Source organism: Sorex araneus, chromosome 2 (assembly GCF_027595985.1).
Source record: "Sorex araneus isolate mSorAra2 chromosome 2, mSorAra2.pri, whole genome shotgun sequence".
Taxonomy (NCBI): Eukaryota; Metazoa; Chordata; class Mammalia; order Eulipotyphla; family Soricidae; genus Sorex; species Sorex araneus.
The window spans coordinates 5315441-5343149 of NC_073303.1; the positions used below are offsets into that span (position 1 = coordinate 5315441).

The 27709-nt window shown below is 39.2% G+C and overlaps 3 protein-coding genes across 3 annotated transcripts; all 3 read right to left on the minus strand.

Annotated features, from left to right (window-relative positions):
* Positions 1-4206: 4206 nt before the first annotated feature.
* LOC129402370 (olfactory receptor 14J1-like) lies at positions 4207-5154 on the minus strand. The gene has a single exon (XM_055128701.1). It carries the CDS (start codon positions 5152-5154, stop codon positions 4207-4209), a length of 948 nt encoding a protein of 315 aa, XP_054984676.1.
* Positions 5155-18296: 13142 nt separating this feature from the next.
* LOC101551455 (olfactory receptor 14J1-like) lies at positions 18297-19232 on the minus strand. The gene has a single exon (XM_004622195.3). The coding sequence runs from the start codon at positions 19230-19232 to the stop codon at positions 18297-18299; it is 936 nt and encodes a 311-aa protein (XP_004622252.3).
* Positions 19233-24941: 5709 nt separating this feature from the next.
* On the minus strand, positions 24942-25877 carry LOC129402373 (olfactory receptor 14J1-like). The gene has a single exon (XM_055128730.1). The coding sequence runs from the start codon at positions 25875-25877 to the stop codon at positions 24942-24944; it is 936 nt and encodes a 311-aa protein (XP_054984705.1).
* Positions 25878-27709: the final 1832 nt, after the last annotated feature.

The following is a 27709-nucleotide window of genomic DNA, read 5'->3' on the forward strand; positions in this document are numbered from 1 at the left end:
CAACGGGATGATAGTGACAGTGAATTAATAGTGTTTTTAACATAAAGGGATGCATTACCATTTTTCTTTTGAGGCCACAACCAGCAGTGTTCAGGGGTTACAGAGAGCAAACATACAGAGAAGAAAAATTATTAAGAGAGTGACAAAGCTAATCATAGACCTAGACTGATATCCTCAGTTGATTTTTGGGAAAAAACTTTCAAAACATATTATTCAATATAGACATACTTTTCTGTGCAGAAGGAAGAGCTAAGTTATTCATATTGAAAGAGGCGAAAATGTGAATGTTCTATCTGTGTCTCTCTCTGTCGCTGTCTTATCCTTTCCATCTTCATCTCCTGCCTCTCTCCCTTCCTCTCTGGTCTAAACCCAGAGAAATTATTTTATTTTATTTTATTTATTTTTTAATTGGTGAGTTACAGTGAGGGTACAATTACAGATTCACACATTTCTGTGCTTGTTTTTCCCCCATGCAATGCTCGAGAGCCCATCCCTCCACCAGTGTCCATTCTCCACCACCAATGAACCCAGTATCCCTCCCACCCACCCCCAATCTAACCACCCCACCCCACCCCGCCTCTGTGGCAGGGCATTTCAATTTGTTCTCTCTCTAGGTGTTGTGGTTTGCAATAGGGGCATTGAGTGGCCATCATGCTCAGTCTCTACATCAGACCACAATCCATAAGATACATCGAAGACAAGGTCGGCAAAACCCTTCACGATACTGAAGCGAAAGGTATCAAAGATGACACGGAACTAAGCAATCAAGTAGAAACTGAGGTAAACAAATGGGACTATATTAAACTAGGAAGCTTCTGAATCACAAAAGACACAGTGACCAGCATACAAAGGCAATCTACAGAATGGGAAAGGATATTCACCCAATACCCATCCGATAAAGGGTTGATATCAAGGGTATATACACCACTAGTTGAGCTCTACACGAAGAAAACATCCAACCCCATCAGAAAATGGGCAGGAGAAATGAAAAGAAACTTTTCCAAGGAAGAGATATGAATGGCTAAAAGGTACATGAAAAAATGCTCTGCATCACTAATCATCAGGGAGATGCAGATCAAAACAACCATGAGATACCACCTCACACCACAGAGAATGGCACAAACCCAAAAGAACAAAAGCAACGGCTGTTGGAGAGGATGTGGGGAGAAAGGGACCCTTCTACACTGATGATGGGAATGCTGACTCATCCAGCCCCTTTGGAAAACAATATGGACGCTTCTCAAAAAAATAGAGAAATAATTTTATGTTTTGTTCTTTTAAATATATCAATGTAAATTTTAAACAATTTTTCTTAGAACCAAACTTTGTACTAGTTCTCAAGCTTAGAATGGGCTTAAGATTAGGGTTAGGTTAAGTTAATGTAATGATAGAATTATAACATTTTCATTCCTACTGGTGGTGGTATTGGTGTTTGATAACTGAACATAATAAATCATTGAACAACTTTATAAAAATAAATTAGTTAATTAAAATAGATTTTAAAATAACATTTACAAACTGGCATGGCAGTGTCTATGGAGCCCTACAGTCCTAAGATATGGCAGCCACACCCACAGACTGTCCCTGGCCCGTGTAATCCCAACAACAGCCAAGATCCAGAGACCATAAAACAAAGCTCCCGGAATTGCGTGGCTGCATTTGTGGCCACTCGACCTCTTATAGCCTAGTTCTCCCTCTCAGAGAACCTGGCAAGGTACCAAGAGCATTCTGTCCTCACGACAGAGCCTGGCGAGCTCCGTGTGGAGTATTCAATATGCCAAATACAATAACAATGATGGCTCTCATTCCCCTTACCCTGAAAGAGCCTCCAATGCAGCACCGCTGGGAAGAACGACTAAAGAGAGGCTGCTAAAATCTTAGGGCTAGGATGAATGGAGACGTTACTGGCACCCGCTCAAGCAAATTGATGATCAAAGGATGATAGTGATACAGTGATACTAGAGATTTAGTAACATATCCTACTAGGCAATTTAATGGTATGTGACACATACAAATTACCTTCCCCTTCTCAAATTCAGTTTTCATAGTTATAATAGCATAATAAGTCCACCTAAATGTTTTATTAGAATAAATGACATACCATTTAATATTCTACTTAGCATTGTTCATCATACATAGTCAACCTTTGTTTAAGATTCATTCTTTATTGTTATTATTATTGTATTTTTTACATTAAGTAAATGTTTCAAATGCTGTGATTAGAATATATTTTTGCCTAACTTTCACTTTAAGATGCTTCACATGAACATTGTCCTAGGATTTCAGTCTAACATAGAAAATAAACAGAAGTTTAAAATCCTGTAATGGACAAACAAGGCCCTTTATGAGATTATGAGGTGAACATCACTGTCACTGTCACTGTCACTTTCATCCCATTGTTCATCGATTTGCTGGAGCAAGCACCAGTAACTCTCCATTCGTCCCAGCCCTGAGATTTTAGAAGCCTCTCTTTACTCATCCTTCCCAACGGTGCCATATTGGAGGCTCTTTCAGGGTCAGGGGAATGAGACCCATTATTGTTACTGTTTTTGGCATATTGAGTACTCCATGGGGAACCTGCCAGGCTCTGCCATGTGCGCAGGGTACTCTTGGTAGCTTGCCGGGCTCTCCCAGAGGGACGAAGAATGTATATCAGAGAATACAAGCAAATATGTTAAAACCAAGCACATGTGTGCTGCCTTAGGCACATCAGTGGACTAGACTATAAGAGGTCTTCCAGGAGCTTTGTTTTATAGTTTCTGGATCTTGGCCATTGATGGGATTACATGGGACACCAGGGGCAGTTTATGGGTGTGACTGCCAAGCTACTGGAAAATAGGGGATCTGGGTGGAGGAGGCTCAGTCCTAATCTGAGCAGGCTTGGAGATCTCAGTCCTGGGTCCCGCATGCCTGGGTTTCTCTGCAGGTTCCTTCATGAATGAGGCTCGTCCAAGTGTGTGGAGAGTGGCCTTGAGCATGGCTGTGGCTGGGATGAACATACAAAATAAAAATGACTTAGAAAGTTCTATTATAAGAAAACTAAGTAAGGTTTCAAACAGTCCAAGGCACTAAAAGATGTAATTAAGATGACAACAGTGAGGTTGGGGAGGCAAATGGAAAAGACCTTGGCTCTGCCCTCAGAGAATGGCATCCTCAGCACAGAAGAGAATATGGGCACGTATGAAAATAAAAAAAAGATGACACAGCCAAAGGACACCAAAGATGAGAAGATGGTGACGTCAACTTCATTGATATACTTGCTGAAGCAGGAGCGTTTAGGAGTCAGGGGATATCACCAAACTGGTGGGTTAGATATGGGTCCACGGAAGTGAATCAAGAAAGAGGCTGCTCTGTGCATGGCTCCAGCAATGACGTCACTCCCAGGCACCAAGGACTCCACGGACACAGGTTCTAACATTCATGATTTTATAGCTGAATGGATGGCGGGTGATCACAGGACATCACATGTGAGCTGGACAGCTCAGCACCACTGCAGAGAGTGAGAGTAAGACATTGAAATCGCATTTCCAGAGGGGAATATTTCTTTCCTGTGCGTCAGAGTGCTGCAAAGGAATCTTGGCACTGTGAACTGAGATTGAGCAGAGCTCTAAAAGGAGATAAGGTGTGCTTTAGGGAAAAATTCATGGGTGAGACTCTGATCCAGGGAAATTGAGCTGATAATGAGAATATTTCCAGTAAAGCCAACAAGCCTAAGACCAACAAGAAAGAAGCATCAAAAACTCCTAGTTCGGGCTTAGTAGAAAACACCATGAGAAGAAACCCACTGGAAGTGACATTAGTCGTAGCCATTCATAATTTTCAGCTAATGTTGGCTACAGATGAAGATGGGAGCCCTTCAAGAGAAAATTAGTAAATTATAATATAAGCCACTCAAGAAAATATGTTAAGTCAGACATTACATTTCTTCATTATCAGTTCTAGAGTGATTTATCAGTTTAGTTATATGTTTGAGCAGTGATAATGTCATCAGAGATTCTGATAATCTCCTAAGTAAACACATTGGCAAGGCTGAAGAGAAAGAACAGCATTAGGGAGGTTCCCTTACATGCTGTTGAGAGAAAAAAATAAATGAATAAATCATATTGGCAAAGCAAAATAAAAATTCTTAGCATTTCCATTGTAATCAAGTCCAGTTAAAAGGCAAACATATACAAGAGAATTCAAAGATAGATAGTTTCACTGTTGCTAGTCTTTAGTCGGCCGATGAGTATCACAGGCTACCTGCAGTGAGTGGCCTGTAACTGCTTTCATTGCTTTATTTCTCAGGCTATAGATCATTGGATTGAATGCTGGGGGTACAATAGTATAAAAAATAGTGAGCACAAAGTCCATAGCCGTTGGGTTGTCAGAAGGAGGCTTTAAAAACTCAAATAAAGCTGTAGAAGTAAATAAGATGACAACAGCAAGGTGGGGAAAGCAAGTCGAAAAGGCCTTGGCTCTGCCCTCAACAGATGGCATCCTTAGCACCGAAGAAAATATTTGCATGTAGGAGCAACCAATAAAGATGGTACAGCCAAAAGACAATAGTGAGAGGAAGACTGAGACCCCAACCTCCCTGATATAGTCATTAGAGCAGGAGAGTTTCAAGAGCTGGGGGATATCACAGAAGAACTGGTGAACGATGCGGGGACCACAGAAGTGGATGGAGAAAGTGGCTGCCGTATGCATGACTCCAGAGATGATCCCACTGATCCAGACGCAGGAGACTCCTTGGACACAGGTTCTGATGTTCCTGATGATTTCATAGCGCAGGGGAAGGCAAATGGCCACGTAGCGATCATAGGACATCACCGTGAGCATGGACAGCTCAGCAGTGGCACAGAGAGCGAGAGTAAAGCACTGCGCCATGCATTCCCAGAGGGAAATATTCCCACTATGCCTGAAAGAATTGCAAATGAATTTTGGTACTGTCACCGAAATATAGCAGATATCCACAAAGGAGAGATGCTTTAGGAAGAAGTACATGGGTGACCTTTTGAGACTCTGATCCATGGAAACTGAGAGGATTATGAAAATATTCCCAGTTAAAGCCAACAAGTATAAGACCAAGAACAGAGAAGCATAGAAGACTTCCAGCTCAGGCTTGGCAGAAAATCCCATGAGAAGAAACCCACTGGCAGTGACATTCGCCATAGTCATTTGTAATTTCCTGCTGATGGCGGCTGCAGACAAAGATGGGAACTCTTCAAGAGAGAAATTTGGAAATTATAGTATAAATTACTCCTTAAATATGGAAAGGAGAACTCAGAATAATGTTTCTTCATTATCAGTTGGAGAGTTTATAAGTTGAGTCCAGTGATAACAGCATAAGAGATTCTGATGACTTATCTAAGGTAAAAATATTGGCAAAGCAAGATGAACATTTTCGGCATGTCCATTTTAATTAATTCAAATTCAAAGGCATATATCTACAGTAGAATTAAAAAATATATAATTTTACTATGGAACTATAAAAATTTGAAATTTCATTGATATTACCTACAAATCTTAGTCATGACAACTCACGATTTCTGTGTCTAATCTACCTAGATTGGTTTAATTATCTTTCTGTTTATATATTATTTAAGCAATAATACTTTATATCATATTTTAATTATTTTGTTTCATATGCAAGAGCCAAAATTCTGAAAGCTTTTTCTCCTTACCCAACAGTTTTTCAGGGTCAGGGGAATGAGACCCAGCATTGTTACTGGTTTTGGCATATGAATACGCCACGCCAGGGAGAGTCTTTCCCATGTGGGCAGGAAACTCTCTGTAGCCTGCTGGTTTTCCCACAGAGGGAGAAGTAGGCTAAAAGATGTTCCAGGAGCTTGCTTTTAAGTCTCTGGATGTTAGCCATTGATGGGATTACAGGTCTCTGGGGGCAGTCCCTGTGTGTGACAACCTAACTATTGGAAAGTGGGAAATCTGGGCGGAAGAGGCCCATTCCCAATCCAAACAGGCTTGGAGGTCTCAGCCCCGGTCCCACACACCTGGGTTCCTCTGAGGCTCATCCGAACATGTGGAGAGGGGCCTTGAGCATGGCTGTGGTTAAGGCTCCAGAGGCCTTCAGCCGCAGGAGCTCTGCTTGGGGCGGGGAGGGAAGTTGGAGCCCATTCCCTCCGAGGGGCCCTGGGGAAGACAGCCAGGTGCATGGACCAGAGACTCTCTGCCCAGATTTCCCATTTTCCAGTAGCTAGGTGGTCACACCCAGGGACTGCCCCCTGCGCCCTGTAATACCATCAATGGCCAAAAAGTAGTAAATGCTCTCTATTAAAATATCAGAAAAATTACACATTTGGCTTTATGTTCCGGAATCTAAAATACAAATTAGGTATCCAATTGCATTGAGGTGCATTATTTGTATATTTAATTTTTTGTGCTTGTGTTACAAAAGAATATTGGGATTTTCATGTTAATAATCTCTTCTACGAGGGCTCAATGGCTCCAGGGTGAGATACAACAATCTTCACACATTTTCTTCTAAAGAAAACATTTTTGATCATTTTTAGAGAAGTATTCATAGCAAGCAATATAAGATAAACTATTTAGGGCCTGATATTGAGGCAGGATTGGGTGGTGGTTGGGAAAATTTGAAATAATGCTGGTGCGTAAGGTGTAATGGTGGTGGGATTGGTGTAGGAATATTGAATGTAATAAATCATTGTGAACAACCGTATAAATAGAAAATAAAATAAAAAAGAGGGAAAAACAGAAATTTGGAATTTATCCCATGCTTTCTACTGAACCAACTACGCAGAATGGGTTCCAGCCCTGATTTCTGAGCCCTCATTACTCCTGTCTGCTCTTTGCTCAGCCAGAGACCGGCACCAACTGAGGCTAATTCTCAATCCAGTCAAGTGCTCTGACCCGACCTGGGAACCTCACTTTTCTACTTTCTCCACCGGGGAGGTCTCCCCTAGCACCAATGGCCTTGCAGAAACCCAGAACTGTGCTCAGACACTAACATCAGTTCCACAGCTGTACTCCACCCATTTCACATACTCAGGACTGGTGGTGAACAAAAACATTTTTTCTATACTAACAGTGAATTCACAGTACCAGAATTGTCCTTCATAGAGTCAAGTGTTCTGTTTCATAAGCTGTTGATTTTCGGCCTCATTAACTCTGGAAAATCCTGAATGATGTTCTTGAAATTCTCTGCTGCCCATTCCAGACAAGCACAAAGAAATGAATCAAATAGATCGAGTGAAATGTTAGCTTTCTCTCTTACAGTGTCAGTGACTTATTCTTTCCCTTATCACTTTCTGTCACTTTATTTTCTATGTTTGTGCTGTGAAAATTGTATTTTCTAGTTGCAGAGCTAACTTTCAGTTTACCAGCTCTAACTTTCCACTTTCTTCTGGTTCTGACCCCATCACTTGAATTTTCAACCTTAATCACACTATATAAAGCTACATTTTGGTCTGTTTTGAGATCCAGTGCCCAGAGGTTACTCCTGGCTCTGCACAAAGGAATCACTCCTGGTGGTGCTTGAGGCACCATATGAGAGGCCAAGGATCAAACCAGGATCGGCTGCATGAAGGCAAGTGCTCTACTCACTGTACTATCTCTCCGTCCACAGTATTTTTGACTAATAGTAAATGATCCATTTTTATTAGCATGACTCTTCAAATATTATCTGCGTTTTCCTCTATTCCATTTCTTTTATTCATTTTAACACTTAAAAATAGTTTTTTTCTGAGGCCCTCAAAATTATTTAAACATTCCTTCCCCTAAATGACAGTTATCCAGCACATTGAAAGACACAAAGAAAATGGTGACATGATATTTTTCCAGCATGCCTTCGCTATATGTACATGCAACTCTCAGTGGGAGACTGAGCTCTGAAAGACCAAGTGGGCACGGTAGTCATATCCTTATAAATTCTTTATTGATTAATAACCAAAATTCACCAGGCACTCAAAAATAGAGAGAAAGACCTCCGAGTTACTGTTTTCCACCACCATCCTGGCCCTCCATCCTCTGAAGAAATAATGAAGGACAAGATTGTCTTGACTTCTTGAAAATAAAAAAAAATCTATATATTTCCACAGTTGGCTTTATAGGGTGAAAATTTAATCTACTGTCTAAAAACTTAGTATTTATTTGGGCATAGTCTAAACTAGTTTTTTAATTCAGAGAAACATTCAGGGGCCCGAATGATAGCACAGTGGGGCGGGCATTTGCCTTGCAAATGGTTGACCAGGATTCAATTCCCAGCATCCAATATTGTCCCCCAAGAACCACCAGGAGTAATTCCTGACTGCAGAGCCAGGAGTAATCCGTGAGCATTGCCAGGTGTGCCCCTCCCCGCCAAAAAAAGAAAAAAGAAAAGGAAAAAAAGAAAAACATCGACACAAAACTTTCCCCTTAGACATATCTCTATGATCAGTTTTTATTCATAGCAAAATTTACAAAGGACTGGTTACTATTATTTAATATATTTGAATTCTCTTCAGAACAAAAATAAATCAATGTGTCTCAGATGAGAGACATTTTGCTTTTAAAAACCTTCCGTAGAGCCGTCTGTATTGCCTTATTTCTGGGGCTATACACCATTGGATTGACAGTGAGGGGTACCACTGTATAAAAAATAGTGAGCAAAGTGTCCAGAACAGTTGGAGTGTCAGAATGGGGATTCAAAAACTCAAAGGTGCCAGTAGAAACGAACAATATGACGACCGCGAGGTGGGGGAGGCAGGTGGAAAAGGCCTTGGCTCTGCCCTCCGCAGATGGCATCCTCAGCACCGAAGAGAATATGTGCACGTAGGAGAACCCAATAAACAGGAAACAAACGAGTGCTAGAATAGACACAAAGGCAGAGACACCGACCTCGCCGATAGAGTCATTGGAGCAGGAGAGTCTCAGGAGCTGGGGGATGTCACAGAAGAACTGGTGAACGATGCGGGGGCCACAGAAGCGGATGGAGAAAGTAGCTGCCGTATGCATGGCTGCAGAGATGGCCCCACTGACCCAGACGCCGGCGACCCCATGGACACAGGTTCTGACGTCCATGATGACGTCATAGCGCAGGGGCAGGCAGACGGCCACGTAGCGGTCATAGGACATCACCGTGAGCATGGACACCTCGGCACAGCCACAGAGGGTGAGCACCAAGCACTGCACGATGCACTCCCGGGGGGAAATATTGCCACTGTGCGTGAAAGAGTTGTAAATGAACCTCGGGACCGGGGGAATGTAGCAGAGATCCAGCAAGGAGAGATGCTTCAGGAAGAAATACATGGGGGGCCGGAGACTGTCATCCAGGGACGTGGTGGGGATGATGAGGACGTTTCCAATTAAAGCCAGCAAGTAAAAGACGAGGAACAACAAAGCGTACAAAATCTCTAGCTCGGGCTTGACAGAAAACCCCGCGAGGAGAAACCCACTCATCGTGAAATTAGCCATCGTTGTTATTTCCCGCCTGGTGTTGGCTGCAAGAAAAGGTGGGAAATCTTGAGCAGGAAAATTTTGTTGGACAATCTCTACTATCTCATCTCAGTGTAATATGTTAATAAACCAGGATCTCATTTTCTCATTGTAGCTGTCTGTACTGATATAGAAGTTTAATATTGGGATTATCACATGGAACAACTATAATGACTTTTCTTAGTTAAAAAAATATTGGCAAAGAAAGATTATACATTTAGCATTTGCATCAAAGAAAAGCAATAGGCATACATATAAAAATAACATACAATAAAAACATATAATAACATACAAAAGACGCAATAACATACAAAAAAGATATACGACAAAAACATACATTTTAATCGTTAGAATTATGGATTGGCAATGTATGTAATTATATACAATTTACGTAATTCAAGTTTATATAGATAATTTCAGAAGTGTGTGACCTAACTATACTCTCTGCTTAGTCTCTACATTCATACATCAATAGAACCACAGTGATTTTATCATTGCAGCTTTATTATTTTGTAGCAAATATAAAAGGGGAACTTCTGAAAACTGCACTCCTTACTTGATATTTTTTAATTTCAATTGTTTTGCCAGAAGGAAATTTGGGCCTCACCTGGTGGTGCTCAGGGGTCACTCCCAGATCAGCTGCTTGCTTTACCCTCTGTACCGTGCCGCTGGCCCCTTCTTACTCGATATTTTATCTGATGTGAAAAGCAGTAGCTGATAGTTTCACTCTTAGGCAAACCATAAGACAAAACTGTCTGAACATAAAATGAACTCAATGTGAAAACGATGGTATTTCCTTGAAAGACAGATGCGGGGAAAGTGGCTAGTTGGCAGAAAGGGGTTGTTATTATTTGGACCTAGAGACATACGAGAAATGGAAGATTCCTTTTTACATATAAGCAGAACCCCACAGATGAGCCTATAATATTTAACTTAGCGCTGAGGGTGATGAATTTTTCTCAGTACTATCTGTACAGAGTCAATGTAATTGGGAAATTATTTGAGCCTGAGACTGGTACAGATAATTTGGCATCAAAGGACCATTTTACTCACTTAAACATTTTCTTTTGACACTGAAACTCACCACATAATTATTTCTTTTGACACTGAAACTCACCAAATCACCAAATCAGCCTCAGAAACTTCCATATCTGTATGTTATGGAGAATGTTGCTTATTTTTCTACATGGAAGCTGACAAAAGGAAATTCATTTATATTCATAGAAATATTGCTCATTCATAAGAGTTGTGGGTTTTTTTTTTAAGCTTTTTGGGTCACACCCGGAAATGCACAAGGGTTACTTCTGGCTCATGCACTCAGGAATAACTACTGGCGGTGCTCGGGGGACCATATGGGATGCTGGGAATTGAACCCGGGTCAGCCGCGTGCAAAGCTCTACCTGCTATGCTACTGGTCTAGCCCCCAAAAAGAGTTGTGTTTGATCATTTTATTTAATCATATTTCATGTCAACAATAGCTAATACAGGGGCACACTGTAATAATGTTCATTCAGTTTTTGTTATTTTTTATACAATTATATGGTCCTCTCCCTTTCAATAGCACCAGAAACAAGTTTATGTTTCTTATATAGTCTACATGTCTCATCTACTTATTCAACTGCTATGGTGTTAAAATTACTCTGCCACATTCTGATGTGAATATCAACTAACAATTATCAATATATTATTGCCAACTATCTCTTTTCTACCAAAGATACAACCAAGAGGAAAATATAATGGGATTTATTAGCTATCATTTCAAGCTATTTTTACCTATCTTTACATCACTTTAATAATAGGAGTAAATACGGTCACTTTTCTTTAAAGAAATGTCAAAACACTTCTAGTACTTTCAATGTTGCTTCAGAATTTTTATTGGCTGTATTTCTTAAATTCTACTATCTCCCACTTATTCACTGTCCTAAAACAAAGGACTAATCAATATACACAATATATCATAGACTAAGGTGATTATTATTTTAAGACATAACAAATATTTTACAGGATGCATTTAATTATTTCTACCAGTCCCTTTTGTTGTGCGTCCTTTGTGATGCTAACAAAATTAAATAAGCCTTTCAAATGTCACATCTATATTATGATTGTTTCCAGCAGAGTTTATCCTTAATAAAAGGGAGAAATAAAAAAGTTGAAATGATTGGTTTTGAAAAAAATGTGTCATTATCCTCTTGCATTTTTAATCTATTTTTTCTGACCCTTTGTGAAAAAAACAAAATGTAAAATTCTGCTCTTAAGATTTATGATTCCATTTCAGTTATCAAATTTACCATATTTGAGTAATTTATCTGTGATCTCCCATGTAGGAAGGATTTCACATCTTCTGCAAGTCAGGTCTTAGTGCTAACAAGCACTAAGAAATCAAACTACATCAACTGTGTCATCTGTCACTTGCTCACACTGAGTTACTTCTCTGATGGCTATAAAAAGAAAGGGATTGCCAGAGAAGTGAGAATTTTACTCCACAAAATGTCTCTGGAATCGAACAATTTTACAATGTTCTCTTCCAGATTCCAAAGTTACGTGAAAATAGTCTGAACTCATACATGTCATTTAAAATTTTGCAGATCAGTAACTTCTAGCAATCTGTGCTATCTTCATTTTTAGAATCTTGGGACACTCACCAGAATACATTCACCAACTTCCTCCTTCCACATTAGGGCGAGCTATGATGTCAGCAGTTGACACTTATCTGAATCCCTGCTGTCTGTCTTTTGCAGTAAAATCAAAATGGGAGAGAGTAAAAGGTAAACCTTTTCAATCCCTTCTTGGTCCCTGGAGGCTAGGTATGAAGTCCCTTTGGCAGAAGCAGTTTCTCAGTCTCTGGGTACCTGGATTACTTTGTGAATTCTCAGGGGCCCAATACTGCAATTATTTTGAATTTGATTGTACTTTTCTGTTGAGTCAGTATGGTAATATCTAGTTATTTGGGGTTTGAGTTTTATTTGTGTTTTGAACTGAATAATTGAAAAACATTGTAATCTGCATTTGGATTTGGTATTCACAACCAAGACCCAATTTAATCAGTTAAATTGATGTAATATTACTTAAACATGTTTGTACTATTTTATTACTAACAGTATTATATGAATGGGGGAAATTACAATAAATTTCTATAAGAAGTGAATAACTATTTTCCTATTTTTTCCCCACTATATCCCAATCAAATTTTACTCTGAATGAGGAAATAAGTAATTGTCATTTGAAATAAATCTGGGGGCATTTTCTCTTTTAATTACATACAACCCAATGCGTGTACTTCCAATATTTTACCACATGAGTCTCTCCTTTCTCTCTTGGGAAGAATGCATTCTCTCTTAAGTATTTTTCTTCTTTTCCATAATAAAAAATCTTTACTCCGTAAAAGTAAATACAATGCAATTAATCTAATTTTGTACATAAAAGAAATCTTGGCATCTGGTTGACCACTGTAAAACTGTCAAACACCATAAAATACATTGTCCAAATATGGACAAGGTAGTCCATATTTGAAGTATGTAACTATATATTCACTCCCAATCACAAATTGCATCCTTGTTTTTGGTTGTCATTTCACAGATGTGAGCTTTTCTATTCATACAATTTGACACAAACACAATACAACTATTTCATGTTAAATATTTCCTTTAAAACCAGTTTCCAGGCAGCTGACTCTGAATGGCACTGAGATGAACAAAGAGAAGTCAAAGATTTCATGTTTGCCTCTATTCCATAAATACTTCTGTATACCTGAATTTGGAGAGTAAATCTTCTCTATTCAATGATTTTTTTAAAAAGATCTATAGTTCTTTGATGATGTGGAAAACAAAAGGAGATATTTCTCTGAGAGAATCAGAAGTTAGAAATCAAGGTGTAGATTTTTAGGACATTGAACTCATGAAGCAAGAGGTTCTGATGAAACCGGAAGGAAAGAAAAGCATGTTGCTCTTCAAGAATTAACTAACTGACCATAGAATAATCTCATAGCCTGTTTACCTCCATGTCACAAGTCATCTACAGAAACAAAGAATAGAGATCAGATCTTTATTTTCATGTATTAGTAGCATGATCCAAAGAAATGTGCTCACTAAAAGGAGCACATCTAAAATTCTTTCTTACCCTAAAAATCATCTCAGCTTTCTTGTTGAGGTCAGAAAGAATGACACCTATAATAAAGTGAAAGAAAGTTTTCCTTTTGGATAGAATATTGGCCATGATATTTAAAGTTTCTTTCGGTGCAAAGTGTCAGGAATTTATAGTAACATCAAAATTACAAGAAGTTAAGTTACCTCTGCTTTCTGATGGTGCATGAGGGGACATATTCTAAAAATACACAAGCATTTTCTATTTCTAAAAAAAATTAATGTGTGCATTCACTTTTTGTGTCTTCCTAAATGAAAATCCAAAATACACATGTGATCATCATTGTGTTAGGGTCCATTCCTTCCATAGATAACTTACTGTGCTTGTTATAAAACAATATTGAATTTCATCAAGTTCGTACCCAAGTTGGCCAGTGATTGAAGGCGCAGGCCCTAAGGTGCCATGCTATTTGGAAACTGGGCTGAGGATGAGTGATATCGTCCTTTTCCTTCTGACATTGTTTACATAATGCCCTCCACTTGTTGCACCAAAAGGAAATATGGCATCTTTTTGCTTACCTACAAAATGCTACATTGTGTAGATATGGCGCATCTTTACTCATCAATCCTTCATCATTTGTTTTTTAGTAAACTCTTTTATGAACATAGATGTGCATATATCTTCAACAAATTACTCCTCTGTACTTCATATTCTCCCTGTGAACAGTGGAAAAGAATCACTTGTAGTATCACTTGTAGTCCCGTTGATCTTTGATTTGCTCGAGCGGGTGCCAGTAACATCTCCATTTGTCCCTGTCTCCAGCTAGTATAGCCCAATGATACCTGCTCGCTCCAGGAACAGAAAGAGCCTCAAATCGTTGAGAAAGAATAAATCTACATAAAGGTGCTATTGAGGAGAACAAATGATATACCCTGTACAAGGTATTTAGCGTTTTATCTTCACATATTCAACCTTTGTTTAAGAGTAGTTTTTAGTGGCTGGAACGATAGCACATTGGGTAGTGCGTTTGCCTTGCGCGTGGCCGACCCGGGTTCGATTCCCAGCATCCCATGTGGTCCCCTGAGCACCGCTAGGAGTGATTCCTGAGTGCAGAGCCAGGAGTAACCCCAGTGCATTGCCAGGTGTGACCCAAAAATCAAAAAAAAAAAAGAGTAGTCTTTTATTACTGTAACTACTGTGATAATGCATAATTATGGCTAAATATCATAATTAGGAAAACATTTTAGCTCCACTCTCTGATAGAAGCCATTTTATTGAACATTGACCTAAGTTATAAGACAAGATTAAAGTAAACAAAGATTTCGAATCCTGGAATGAGAATGTCTCTATTCAGAGGAAATCATATATTTGTAGAAACTCAAAAGAACATGTAAACTTATATTAAAATTACAAGTAAATTAAGTGATGTAAGATGAAATATTGATTGTATTTCCTAATACATGAAAGTAGATTAATTTTAAATACCATTTTGAATAATTTCAAACATATGGAAATAGACATATAAAAAGGACTTACCAAAAAAATTGCACTTAAAAATGTATGTCATTTAATAGCAAATGTCAAAAGATGTTTTGTGAAATATTATTCTGTTCATGAATTGTGACATATGGACTTTGTAAGAACACAATTCTCCTCTGACAGATCTCTATATTCATGTTATTCCAAACAAAAATTTCTGCAGGTGTCATAGGAAATTAAAAATCTAACCCTAAAACTTGGAGCAAGGATATAGAAAAGCCCATACATTCTGGAGAACAGAATTAAAATCAGAGGCTTTGAAACTGAAATGATTAACAGAGTTTGATATCAACGTGAACATCTGCTGATCAAACTATTAAAAATTAGATTTTATTTTCACTGTATCACTATATCACTGTCATCCTGTTGTTCATCAATTTGCTCGAGCGGGCACCAGTAACGCCTCCATTTGTCCTAGCCCTGAGATTTTAGCAGCCTCTCGACTTATCCTTCCCAACAATGCTGCACTGGAGGCTCTTTCAGGGTCAGGGGAATGAACGAGAGTATCCTGCCTGCACGGCAGAGCCTGGCAAGCTCCCCGTGCTGTATTCAATATACCAAAAACGGATTTTATTTTAACTGAGTTAATTTAAAAAGTGAATCTTAAAACTTTAACTGATCAAACTAGCAACTCCCACAGTCCCATATCATTTTATTCTTGACAAAGGTGCCCACTAAAATTCACTGAGGAAAAAAACAATGATTCAATTATGATACTGATTCAGTTGGCATATGAAATAAATGAACTGCAGACTGCTTTATATCTGTAAAGTAATGGCAAAAAATTATTTTCCAGTGGGTTATAAGAATGTAAAGATAAACAGTAATATTTTTTGAACAAATGTAAATTGTTTGCCATTCATTAATTTAAATTTTACTTGAATATTCTACTTGTGAATTTATTTTAGAGGTAAAAATACCATTTTTAATATTTTGAAACTTGATGTTTGTAATTTTATTTACTGTGTAAAATTTCTATATTATTTTTTAAATTATGCCTGTTCTTCCATTCCCTTAAGGCATAGAATTTGGAGCAAATGTTTTGGGACTTATTAGAGGTAAATATTACACTCTTTCTACCATTCCAGACTCATGCCTTTTTCTATTATGATTTCCAGGATAATGTAAATTTTCTGACTCTGTGGAAAATTAGATTCTCAAAACTAAAATATTAACATCAAGTTCACTTATTCTGTGGTTTCTTGTTATGTTTGTTTCTAAATCCACTCACCAAATTTTCAGTTATAATCAGAATATAATAATATAAGTAATTTTCTTAATTTCAATTGATCTACTTTTATGAGAATGTGGCTCTTTTAATATGATTTCTATACTTTATGTTGTTAATTTTTCTTTTTTATTCATTTCATGATGTAAAATGTGCATTTGGGGGACTTGCACTAATATTCACTAATAAAAAGTTCCTTCATGGCAGAGCCTAGCAAACTCATGGTAGAGCCTGGCAAGCTACCCATGGTGTACTTGATATGCCAAAAACAGTAACAACAATGGTGCTCATTCCCCTGATCCTGAAAGAGCCCTCAATACGCCATCCGGCTACACTAGCACCTGACAGGGACGAATGGGGACATTACTGGCGCCCACTCAGGCAAATTGATGAACAACGGGATGACAGTAATACAGTGAATAAAATATTCCTTACCCCTGAGGCAAAGTAAAAATAAAAAATAATAAAAAATATATCGGATAGAGACTTTTCCAGGATGACATCATTATATCTGATGGGATCCCTAAGGATTTAATCAATCTGGAACACAAACTAACGACAATTGATTTAGGGCATTCTAAATCAATTCTTGGGTATCATGTAAGTCACTAAGAAAGTGGCCAACAAATCCTATAGTTACCATTTTCCATCATTCTCACAGGGAAGTGATCAGGGATAGGAAATAGACTCCTGAATTCCCTTTTGTTTTTTTAGTTGGGGTGGTTGGGATGTTAGGAACTTACCCTGCAATGCTCCTTGCTCTGTGCTCGGGGAACACTCCTGGAGATAATGGGAGACCAGAATAATGAATGCAGTGACTGAGATTAAACTAGGGGTCAGAACTGTGCATCAGAACCACCTTATCTTTTGGTTCCTTATGATTTGTAATACAGATAATAAAAGTTTATCAGATACCCTTTACCTACTTTCAACAATCAGTTCCTGTCTAAACTGATCACTTTCAGCTATTATTGTTATATTGGTGCCTTCTCCACCCTAACTGTCCCCCTCCCTCCCCTCCCCACCACACACACACACACACACACACACACACACACACACACAATTATGGCAAGCTCCAGTCATTGACCAGTCCTCCTGGCCCCCATTTTCCTTAGTCTTGGATATAAGTCTCATACTTTATATTTTATATTCAACAAATGAATGCAGCATTCTATATATGTCCCTGTTCTTCTGACTTATTTTATTCAGCATGATACTCTCCATGTTCATCCATTTATTAGCAAATTTCATCACTTCATTTTTCACAGAGAAAAATGAGGGAGAGAGAGACAAAGAGAGAGAGAGAGAGAGTGAGAGAGAGAGAGAGAGAGAGAAAGAGAGAGAGAGAGAGAGAGAGAGAAAAGGGAAAAGTGCCTGCCAGAGAGGCAGGCTGAGGTCGGAGGTGAAGGGAAACTGGAGATATTGCTGGTGGTAAATGTACACTGGTGAAGGAATGGGTGTTAGAACACTCTATGACCAAAACCCAATCATGAGTAACTTGGTAGCTGTGCATCTCACTGTGATTTACTTTTTTTTTAAAAAAAAACAACACAATTTTTAAAAACCACCTTATTTCTTGTTTTCTCTCTCTCTCTCTTCAACCCTAGGATGCATTGTTAAACATTATGTTTTACATTATTTTGCAACCAGTTTTGGGAGTAAGATTTGTGTTAAAATATTCACAACATTGGGGCAGAGATATATGACAGGGGTTGAAGTACTTATATGAAGTCTACCTCAAATTTGAATGCCAAATCTGCAAGGTCCCCCTGACACCTATGGGGTAAACGTCAAAGGACTGGCCCCAACCATCAAATAAAATTCCTAAGAGTAGTGTTCATATAATCATGTCTGAATATTTCACATTCAATGAGCACATATATTTAAAAAACTCAAACTATGAAACAGTACTTATATCTATTTAAGTTCGGTTAATTTATTACTTGGGTATCTTAATACTACCCAATATTTCTTAAACATACCGCTCCAATGAGAATTATTTGAGGTGAATATTTCAAAAGAAGAGATATTCATTTCTTCTTTTAAAAATATTACTTAGAGCTAACTTCATGGCTTTATTTCTCAGGCTGTAGATTAATGGATTAAATGTTGGGGGAACGACAGTATAAAAAATAGTGAGCAAAATGTCCAAAGCAGTTGGAGTGTCAGAATGAGGCTTCAAAAATTCAAAGGCACTAGAAGAAATAAATAATAAGACAACAGCAAGGTGGGGGAGGCAAGTGGAAAAGGCCTTGGCTCTGCCCTCCGCAGATGGCATCCTCAGCACGGAAGAGAATATGTGCATGTAGGAAAATCCAATAAAGATGACACAGCCAAGACAGAAGAAAGACAAGAAGATAGTGACTCCAAGATCACTGATATACTCATTGGAGCAGGAGAGCCTCAGGAGCTGGGGAACATCACAGAAAAACTGATGAATGATGCGAGGGCCACAGAAGTGGATGGAGAAAGTAGCTGCCGTATGCATGACTCCAGAGATGGCCCCACTGACCCAGACGCAGGAGACTCCTTGGACACAGGTTCTGATGTTCATGATGACGTCATAGCGCAGGGGCAGGCAGATGGCCACGTAGCGGTCATAGGACATCACTGTGAGCATGGACACCTCAGCAGAACCACAGGAAACCAAAGCAAAGCACTGCACAATGCATTCCCAGAGGGAAATATTTCCACTGTGCATCAAAGAGTTGTAAATGAATCTCGGCACAGTCACGGAAATGTAGCAGAGATCCAACAAGGAGAGATGCTTCAGGAAGAAATACATGGGGGACTGGAGACTGTCATCCAGGGACGTGGTGGTGATGATGAGCATGTTGCCAGTTAAAGCCAACACGTATAAAACTAAGAACAGACAGGCATAGAAGATTTCTAGGTCAGGCTTGACAGAAAATCCCATGAGAAGAAATCCACTCATAGTAAAGTTATCCATAGTCGTTATTCATTATCATGTGCTGTTTCCTGAAAGACAATGTGAAACATCTTAAATCAAAAATTTCTCTAACATCGATCTATTACTGCCCTTAGAAATTTTCTTTTTAATTTACTATCATAATTTTCTCATTATATATGTGCTGGTACAGTGATAACCATATTGAGCAACTTAATTACTTTGTGAAATAAATAAATATTGTTTTCAGAGATTGCAAGTTTTAGCGTCACCATTTCTATTTAAAAAGGAAATAGTGTACCTTAAAAATAAAGTAGAAACTTATTATTTTATCAATGAGTTTACGCTTTATCTTAAAAATTCTATTCAGTACAATATACCGATTATCAACATGTTTCTGAGTTCTTTATTCATTCTCATTCATTCTTTTCTTTATATATTGCTATAATCACACTGATTTATTATTGCATTTTTATAATTTGATCACATATGAGTGAAAAAAATTCTTAGCATTTTTTTCTTCCCTCTGCCTCACTAAATATTTTTCTTGGAGTAAAGGAAGATTCACAGGTGGTCTCACTCAGAAAGAATATATTCAAGTCAAGAAACTGGCACAAAGCAACAAAATTGGACCAGAGAGTTAGCCCAGAGCTTAAATCATTTTTCTTGCATTGGGAGACCCTTGTTCAATCCCTGTCACCGTGTTTGGTGCTTTGTGCATCAACAGGAGAGAAACCTGAGCAAAGAGCAGGAATCAGACCTGAGCACTGCAGGGTAACCCCAAACCAGAACAAAATAAAAATAAATAAACAACAAAGCCAACTCTTAGTCACTGTGAAAATTCTGTGATTACCTGAGGGAAGGGGAAGGTACAAGGAGGCAAGAGGGAAGAGTGAATTGATTATGTGGTGAAGAGGGAAGAGTGAATTGATTGTGTGATGACACTAGTGTTTGCAGTGAGATGTGTTGATGCCTCAATAATAATAATAGCACCGTAGCACTGTCGTCCCCGCTGTTCATCGATTTGCTCAAGCTCAACCAGTAAGGTCTCCATTGTAAGACTTGTTACTGTTTTTGGCATATCAAATACTCCACAGGTAGTTGGCCGGGCTCTCTGAGAGGGATGAAGGAATCAAACCTGGGTCAGCAAATGCCCTACCTGTTGTGCTATTGCTCCAGTCCATAATAATAATAATAATAATAATAATAATAATAATAATGATAATACAAAGAATATTAAATCATTTCCATGAAGATTGTGTGAAGGAAGTTATGTTTCATTTCAAATTTTGCAAATTAGTAAAATGATGATTTTATGTTCTCCATTCAAAGTCTACAACTGATAGCATCCCATTCTTCAGCTGATCCCATCTTTCTGGAGCCCGTGGACACTTACCCAAGCACGTTAGAACTCGTCTTCTCTCCTCAGGGAGAGAGCGATCAGTGTCGGCAGCTGAAGAGGGAAGAGAACTCAATTTCAATCCTTCTTTGGCCTCTTGAGGTTAGGTTGTGAAGTCCCTTTGGCAGAAGCAGAGTTCTTGGGTGTTCTGGGTATTTGGGATTCTTTGCAAATACACTGGGGTTCAAACTTGCAAATTACATTGAATTGTCACAATGTAATTTTCTGATGTGTTGATTTAATAATACCACGTAGTTATTAAGGACATAAATTTATATTCATTGGGTCAAATAATTGAAAAAAATCTTGTGTTTTAAATTTGATATAACTGGCAAAAAGACTTAGATCAACTGACCAATTAAAATGACTGGATAGTTACTTAACTTATAATTGGATCTTATTACAATTTTGAGTAGTTTTATTCCTTTTGTTAAAACTGTGCAAGTATCAATAATTGATACCAATAAAGAAACACCTCTCAATCGTACACCATCCGTAGCATTCATCTTCACTTAGATGATTAAAGAAGCCAATAGTTAACCCAAAAAAGCCAACAAGAAGGATTGGGCTGGAGAGGGGGGGCAGTGGGTAGCAGGCTGGGCTTGCACGTAAGACTCAGGTTTGATCCCCAGCACCCGTATGGTCCCAGGCTCTGTCAGGAGTGGTCCTGAGCACAGACCTTGAGTAAGGCCTGAGCACAAGCTTGTTGCACCCCTCCTTTATGTCCACAGGAAGCAGAATGTCGTGTGTGTGTGTGTGTGTGTGTGTGTGTGTGTGTGTGTGTGTGTGTGTGCCGGGCTTAAGCTCTGGTACGACTTGGCTTCCTGACTTGTGCCCAGAATCTTCTGGACATTTGAACATCTGGGAAAGCAGTTTGACTGACAGGTGCCCCCACTCAGGAATCAGGTTAGATCCCTGCACCCATATGGTCCCCTGACTCACAGGAGTGATCCACGAGGTCAGAGCCAGGAGTAAGCCCTAAGCAGTGCCAAATGTGTCCCAAACCAAAAAGAGTAGGGTAACATTGGTTTGTCTTTTCTTCCTTGCCTCAGGGAGCTTAGGTTTATTTGGGTTACTCCCATTACAATGCTCCCATTCCTCTGTTTATTTGTAACTTCTTTCTTTGTGCTCTGTTTGACTTGTAAATATTGTTTTTCTCTTCTCCTTAAGTCCTTTGCATAGTTAATTCAGAGCAATGTACTTTTTGTGTGGGCACAGGAAGACAGTAAATGCTATACTTTTGTAACGTGGGAGTTAATTGACTCTCAATGATATTTACCTCCTAGGCATCTGTTCTGTCAACTTAAGCCTTAGTTGCCCTTACTTTCAACCACCCCAAAAGCAGGGTCCCGATGAGGGACTGGATGGACCCTGGGCAAGCAGTGAGCTATGTGCTACCCTGGCCTTGAGATGGGGTTGTCCAAAGTGCCAAGTGCCATAATGCTTCACTATAAGTTAAGAGCATGGTCATGGACAAATTCTGTCATAATCCAAAAAAAGTAAAAACTAGATACAGACCCTGCTAGGTTTAGGAATGATTAATCTGGCCTGAACACTGTTGTCTGAGTCTGTGGCAAGATGCTCCCAGGAAAGTTGCCCTACAAGCCTCAATGTATCTCTTACTGTTTCCATACAAAAATAATTGACATTAAGTTGTTAATTAAGTTATTGGACTAAGGAGAAGAGGAACACCCCAGGTGGTGTTTCTGCCCTTGAGCCTGATGGACAGCCAGAAGGGCTTTCTTACGCTAATTTTGGGCAGATGACTGGGTGTAGCATCTGCCCAGAGTTAATGGAGCTGGAGAGAGATGAGAGAGTTGGGGCCAAGAGAGAAAGAGGGAGAGAGAGAGAGAGAGAGAGAGAGAGAGAGAGAGAGAGAGAGAGAGAGACCAGGGCAGCAAGACGGGGTGTGGAAAGACTAGCAAGGGGGACAGAGAGAGAAGAATGTAGAAGAATGAGGAGCAGGCATGTGGAGAGAGAGAGAGCAGGGAGCCAGATGGAGCACGAAGAGATGAGCGGGAGAGACAGGAGCAGTCGGGAATGAAGGGCAGTGAGACTAGAATGGGGGGCTCAGAGAGACTGGAACAGGCGCGAGGGGAGAATGGAATAAATGACAACGAATCAATCAACCGGCTTGGTCCTCGGTTCCTCCTCCATCTGCTCTGTGGCCTGGGCTGCCCCAGGTAGAGGAGCAGCCCGGGACCACCCTATCCGGGTGGCAAGGGGGAGAGTCTTTGGGGCCTTCCCTGGCCTCCTGGAGATTATACAAAAAAGCTTTGATGTTTAAAAACAAATTAGACTTTACTTGAACATAGGTCTAATGTCCTGAACAACATAAAAAATCCACAAAGCTTTAAAATCCTGGAATGGGAAAAATAAAATTATTTATGAAAATGAGGTGAATAAAAAGAAAATGTTAAGAACCTACAAAGAACCTATGAAAACTTGTGGGGGGGATAAAAGAAAGAAACTTAGCAAGGTCATTAAGTATAAGGTCAACAAGTGAAAGTTTATTGTATTTCCAAATACACAAAAGCAGACAAATATTCTTTTACAATCAGAGCATCCAAAATACAGAGCAACATATAAAGAAGATTTATAAATTCACCACTCTACAAACTAAATATAATTAGTGAGAAAAAAATGGAAAGACAAATACTATGAAAGAAAGAGTATCCTGGTCATGGTTTTGGAGACACGTGACTCCTCTACTCCATCTCAAGCTTCAATGTAATTCCTATCAAAATCTTGACAGATGTACTTTAAATTTTGAAAAGTAATCTTAAATTTGCAGTAAAGGTAGAGTAAGAACATAGAGAATCCCAGAGAATCTGGAAACCCTTAGGACAGCTGCAGCATTGTTTTTTGAAAAGATTTAAAGCTACATTGATGTATTTTGCTACATTCTCATCTGATTTCAAAATAGCTCACTGAAATTCACAGAAGAAATCATAATTTTTTTATCCATTATACTAATCCAATTGGATATTTCTCTAAAAAGATAGAAAAAGATTCTCCATGACAGGTTGGCAAAAAAATATTTTCCAATGGGTTTTCAAAAGTGAAGGATAAAGAGTAGTGATTTTACTAGAAACGTTAAACTTTCATATTTATTAATTTTTTATTTTAATAAGACACTCCACTTGTAAATTTATTTTATACATGTAATATTTTACACATATAAGTTCCATTTTTTTTCTAAATGGAATCTTCAAAAGTTGTCAATTATATTAATTCTGGAGAAACACTATTATCACTTAAATATTGCCTATTGTCTAATCTTTCACACATTGTGAAACTGTAAGTAGGTAACTACTACATATTCCTTTTATAATGTTGCTATTTCATTTTCTTTTTTATGACTTTCAACAACTTTATTTTCTTTAGTTATTCTGGGGAAAATTGTATGTTTTGGTGTGAAACAAATACAGCTTTTTGGTAACATTCCATTTATTTGCTTTATCTTCCGCACTTTACATGCTGCTGAATCTATTGATTAGAATTCTTTTTACAACCTAAAAGTGTATTTGACTAATTTTCAAATGATCCATTCTTTCTAAGGAATATGATGCTTAATTATATATAAATTCGCTTTGATATTTTAAATTGTTTATTTTTACTCTCCCCAAAAATGATTATTGAAAATGAATGAATTATTTCCCATGAATGGCAAAGTGATACAGTACATTCGAAGAAAAGTCATTGGCATGCTATCTTAAAAATAGATGATAGAAGCCCAAAAAAGGTAACTCAATATCACTAACCACAGAATGACCAACATACACTGAGTAAAGACATAATAAATTCTTGAATATCATGTAAAATCCAATAGTTAGGACATTAGAGAAATGAGAAAACAACCACATAGCCAATGTTTGACGTTCTCCTGGCAGAAACAATAGAAGAAAGTTTTATAAACATTAAGGAAAACTCATTTCTTTCCGACAGCTTGCTTCATGGGGTGACATTTTAACTTACTGTCCAACAAGAGTAAACTAACCTCTCTCTTAGAGCCAGAAAGACAGTACAAGGGGCAAGTGACTTGCCTGTCACGGAAGCTGTCCCGGTTAGATCCCCAGCACCACACACTGGGCCTGGACCACAGTAAAGGATGACCCTTGAGCCCAGCCCTGAGCACTGTCAGGTGTGGCCCCAAACCAAAACATAACAAAAGAGTAAAATTTACGTAGGTGAATTATGAAAAGCAATGTTGTAAATCAGATACATATGGCTACAACAACTTTCCTATAAGACAGACTCCTATATTATCAGGGCTTTATTTTAATTCCTTGAGTGTGTTTTATGAATATTTCTAAATATATTTTGAATGTGTCTCTCAACCAATAGACACCTCAAGAAAAAAAGAATGATTTTCTTCTTTTAAAAACCTTTCTTAGAGCTGTTTTTATAGCTTTATTTCTCAGGCTATAGATCACGGGATTGAACGTTGGGGGAACAACCGTATAGAGAATAGTCAGCAGAAGGTCCAGAGCAGTGGGAGTGTCAGAATGGGGCTTCAAAAACTCAAAGGTGCCAGTAGAAAGAAATAAAATAACAACAACGAGGTGGGGGAGGCAAGTGGAAAAGGCCTTGGCTCTGCCCTCAGCAGATGGCATCCGCAGCACGGAAGAGAATATGTTTGTGTAGGAGAAGGCAATAAAGATGACACAAAGAAATGCCAGCAAACATAGGAAGGCAGCGACACCAGCCTCGCCCAGATAATCACTAGAGCAGGAGAGTTTCAGGAGCTGGGGGATGTCACAGAAGAACTGGTGAATGATGCGGGGGCCACAGAAGTGGATGGAGAAAGTAGCTGCCGTGTGCATGACTCCAGAGATGGCCCCACTCACCCAGACGCCAGCGACTCCATGGACACAGGTTCTGACGTCCATGATGACGTCATAGTGCAGGGGCAGGCAGATGGCCACGTAGCGGTCATAGGACATCACCGTGAGCATGGACATCTCAGCGGAACCACAAACCGCAAAAGCAAAACACTGCAGGATGCATTCCCAGAGGGAAATATTTCTTCTATGCATGAAAGAATTGCAAATGAACCTTGGGACAGTCACAGAAATGTAGCAGAGATCCAGCAAGGAGAGATGCTTCAGGAAGAAATACATGGGGGACTGGAGACTGTCATCCAGGGACGTGGTGGTGATGATGAGCATGTTGCCAGTTAAAGCCAACACGTACAAGACTAAGAATAATGAAGCATAAAAGAGTTCTAGCTCAGGCTTGGCAGAAAAGCCCATGAGAAGAAACCCACTTGTAGATAAATTAGCCATAGTCCTTTGTTCTTTCCAATCCTCATTGTCTGCAAGAGAAGAAGCCAACTCTCCAACAGAACAATTTTGTTGAAAATTAAATCTAAGCCCCATACTCAAAAAATAAAGATGTCAGGATGCCATTTTTGATTCATACGTTGAGGGTTGTCATGATCTCTTTGATCATTTATAATGCGTACTCTAAAGGAAACCGTCAAAAGTAGATTACAAGTTTCCGTGTTAACCTAAGCAAATTGAAAAAGGATTTTAAAGACCATGATTTCATGAATGGAACTATGGAGAATTGAAAGTTTGTTGATCTCACAAAGGCTATTTTTCGAGGAGTGCAGCACACTGGCGGAGGCTCAGGTTGAACCCTGATTCCGCCCTCAGGGGTCATCCCTGGCAGGGGGGAGGAAGAAGCTCAGTGCCCAGAACAAGCAGGGGTGCTGCTGCACGCAGGGCCAGAGCCTCACCTGATGCAGCATCTCTCCGGCCCCACGAGCTCACAAGTCTCATCCACTACAACACACGTGTTTGTATATCTGAATTAGTCTCATTTTCTTATTCGTCTTTCTGTTTGCACATCATTTAAACAATGCTAGTTTTATTAAAGCCATTTCAAGTTTTTGTTTTATTGTAAAGGAACATTCTAAATCTTTCTTCTCCTTATTTTGTAATTTAGGCATAGTGAAGTAGATTGGGCTCTCAGGTGAACTATAAACAAGCAAACATTTCAATGGGGGGAAAAGAAATCCAATTCAGACTAGGTGAAACCCACGTTGGTTCAGTGAAGGGAAGGGTAAGAAGTGTGGCAGGAGGGGCTGGAGCGATAGCACAGTGGGTAGGGCATTTGCCTTGCATGCAGCCGACCCGGGTTCGATTCCCAGCATCCCATATGGTCCCCTGAGCACTGCCAGGGAGTAATTCCTGAGTGAGCCAGGAGTAACCCCTGTGCATTGCTGGGTGTGACCCAAAAAGGCAAAAAAAAAAAAAAGAAAGTGTGGCAGGAAAGAGAGAGAGTCATTCTCATGGTGTGGCCCCCAGATCAGTAGACATGTACACACAAAAATGGTGTAATGCACTCGAGATGATAAACTATTGTAAACCAATGATGAATCAATTAATTAAAATATTAATCATTTTCTTCTTAACAAATACACGTTGAGAATAGTCCACTGTGAATGCCTGGCACATAAATGACCCCAGTTTGACTCCATTTACCACTTGTTTCCCTGGTCATTGTTGGGTGCAGAACTGGCTTCGTCCTGAGCACCCTGAGGGCAGCCCAGTAATACCTGGCAACTCGGGGCATGAGCACCCTCAGACTCTTGGGTCCTCACAGTGACCTGCCCAGCTGGTAGGCGGAGTATCCCAGGGAGAGACTCCAGAACTCTGCTCAGGAGGCAAAACTCAAACAAATACAACAAGGAAAATCCTAGTTTTTAAGTATTCCTATGCACTGGGCTGGAGTGATAGCAAAGCAGGTAGGGCATTTGCCTCTGTCCCTCTTGGAGAGCCCGGCAAGCTACTGAGAGTATCTTGCCCACACGGCAGAGCCTGGCATGCTACCCATGGCGTATTTGATATGCCAAAAATAGTCACAACAAGTCTCACAATGAAGACCTTACTGGTGCCCGCTTGAGCAAATCGATGAGCAACAGGATGACAGTGATACAGTGACACAGTAGTACCTATACACTATTTTTGATATATATTTATGATATTTATATGTATATGTGATATACAAAGAACCATTCATTATATTTAATCACTATTTTTATAAAGTATCTTATATTTACATAAAATTATAATTTCCCAATAGAGTAGGAGAAAAGAACATACATCCCTTC

What these genes read in the sequence shown, in the direction of transcription:
- LOC129402370 (XM_055128701.1), bottom strand. Translation starts at nt 5,154, where the DNA reads ATGGCGAATGTCACTGCCAGTGGGTTTCTTCTCATGGGATTTTCTGCC.
- LOC101551455 (XM_004622195.3), bottom strand. Translation starts at nt 19,232, where the DNA reads ATGGATAACTTTACTATGAGTGGATTTCTTCTCATGGGATTTTCTGTC.
- LOC129402373 (XM_055128730.1), bottom strand. Translation starts at nt 25,877, where the DNA reads ATGGCTAATTTATCTACAAGTGGGTTTCTTCTCATGGGCTTTTCTGCC.